The sequence below is a fragment of the Cottoperca gobio genome, chromosome 13 (genome assembly GCF_900634415.1).
Source record: "Cottoperca gobio chromosome 13, fCotGob3.1, whole genome shotgun sequence".
In the NCBI taxonomy this organism is placed as follows: Eukaryota; Metazoa; Chordata; class Actinopteri; order Perciformes; family Bovichtidae; genus Cottoperca; species Cottoperca gobio.
In genome coordinates, this window is record NC_041367.1 from 6,902,645 (window position 1) to 6,904,749 (window position 2,105).

At 38.1% G+C, this 2,105-nt stretch overlaps 1 protein-coding gene across 1 annotated transcript; it reads right to left on the bottom strand.

Moving 5' to 3' along the window:
• Positions 1-1,010: 1,010 nt before the first annotated feature.
• Positions 1,011-2,105, bottom strand: cbln18 (cerebellin 18). The gene is made up of 5 exons (XM_029446458.1): positions 1,972-2,105; positions 1,755-1,895; positions 1,549-1,637; positions 1,353-1,433; positions 1,011-1,160 (listed from the first exon to the last, which is right to left on the bottom strand). The coding sequence occupies exons 1-5, from the start codon at positions 2,060-2,062 to the stop codon at positions 1,011-1,013; spliced, it is 552 nt and encodes a 183-aa protein (XP_029302318.1). The 5' UTR covers positions 2,063-2,105.

Consider the following 2,105-nt stretch of genomic DNA (forward strand, 5'->3'; position numbering starts at 1 on the left):
ATCATATGTTTATTCAACTGAAGGTATTTAGTTCATTTGTGATGAGCTTCCATGAAAGGCACTTGTTTACAGATTAATCTAACAGCGGCAGCGTTATGACTCTCATCATATCCAAATGATCTCAAAGCCTCTGACTGCGACCTATTTCCATTCATGGTCTATGTCTCTCTCTCTCTCTCTCTCTCTCTCTCTCTCTCTCTCTCTCTCTCTCTCTCTCTCTCTCTCTCTCTCTCTCTCAATTCAATTTAATTCATATTGGCTTTATTGGCATACGTTTTCAAGTTACATTAATGCCAAAGCTAAATGACACATTATTGAATAATTATGTTTTACAGAAAAAAACTAAACAGATAAATCAAATCAAATGTATTTATATAGCCCAATATCACAACTTACACATTTGTCTCAGTGTGCTTTACAGACTGTAACAAATACATTTTTAACACCCAGTCGTTTACAGATGTGATCAGTCAAAACATTTAAAGAGCTTAATGTATGGCAACACTCAACATATTTTGCAAGCTAATATTGCACATTGATTTTTCTGTCTCATCGTCTCTTGCATGAGAAAGTGAACACATACCCAATTGAAAAATAAAGGTACATCGCCTGTCAAATAAACTTTTGTTATTTCCAAATCAAACCATTGTCACACTTCTGATGTACACTGACAGCTATGGTAGTTGTGGCAGTTTATTCACATGCATGCTCATACATTCTTTAATAATCATGCAAATATTTCCAAACTTGTGACTTTCTGTCTTCATACTCTGCAAAAATACGTGTGTGCACCTCTTTGAGTTTGATCATAAATGCCTACATACACATGCAGCAATCTATGTGTATACAATGTATCTTGTGTATCCCTACTGGCTTGTCCCACGATGGGTCACACAGCTACTTCTGGTGCGTCTACATGTGATAAAGAACACTATAGTTTGTTTTCATGAATCAGGATCTCAGTTGAGCGACGATAAATGTATTTATTTAAGTTCCTGGAGTCTGAAAGTTTATTCATCATACTCATCAGTGTAGGGGTAGGGGTGAGGGTACAGCATGTAACCAGTAAAGACATTATACTGCAGGTGTTTGCAGAGCTTCCTCCCGGACATCAGCTCAGTGTACACCTGATCGCCTCTCTGCAGCTCCACCACCATCACCTGAAAGTAAACACAGTAAGCAGTGTTTCATGAATTACAAAATCATGTCAAAATCACAAGGTTAATTAGTTTTTCCCCCCATAATTTACAATTTGATTTGTAATTGTAATATTTGATCACCATTTATGCAATCATGTCACTCCGCTCTTGTTAAAATAATAAATAAATAAAGATTGTTTTCCCGCTTCTAACCTGATTGCCATTGTCATCCTGATCATTTCGATTGCTCTCCCAAATGCCGGCTATCGCCTGTCCATTCTTGCTCAGCTGGACCTGAAGACACAAAAAAACACAACATTAAGTTACAAATAACTTGCTGCTGTTATGCGGGTAAATCGAAATTTGATCTGAAATCAGATATTTGTTGAGTCTATCGGGTTAGGTTTACTTTATGGTAGAGTTGCTCGTTCTCCTGCACTTGTGAGTAGACTGTGAAGGAAAAGACGTACACACCAGCATAAGGGGCAGTGAAGATACCTGGAGAGGGAGGTGAGAAGTTAGTGGAAGTGCAGTGATGTATGTTTTACACATATGAAATGGTGGATAAATCAATTGAGTTTACTCCTTCTCTGTGTGCATGTGTGTGTTTCCTACCCAAGGAAGGTTGATATCCATTGTTATCGTTCAGAGTTACAGAGGAGTACGGGATTGGCATATCAACATTGAAAGGACCAAAGCAAGGTCCAGTAGTTGTAACGATAATATTTGAAGCTTTGAAGGCAACCTGCAAGCTCTCTGAGAGTAAGAGAGAGAGATTTATTCTACTGCACAACAAACTGTCCACAAAATATTGTTGAAACATATTTTTCACCTGTGAACATGTGTACTCTGTATTTCAGTGTGATGATATCGTGCCACAAATATTCAAGCCTCTTGTAGATATCGTCTTCTAATCGAAACATATCGTCGGCCGCACAGCAGCAGCTAGGTTGCTCATTGAATATA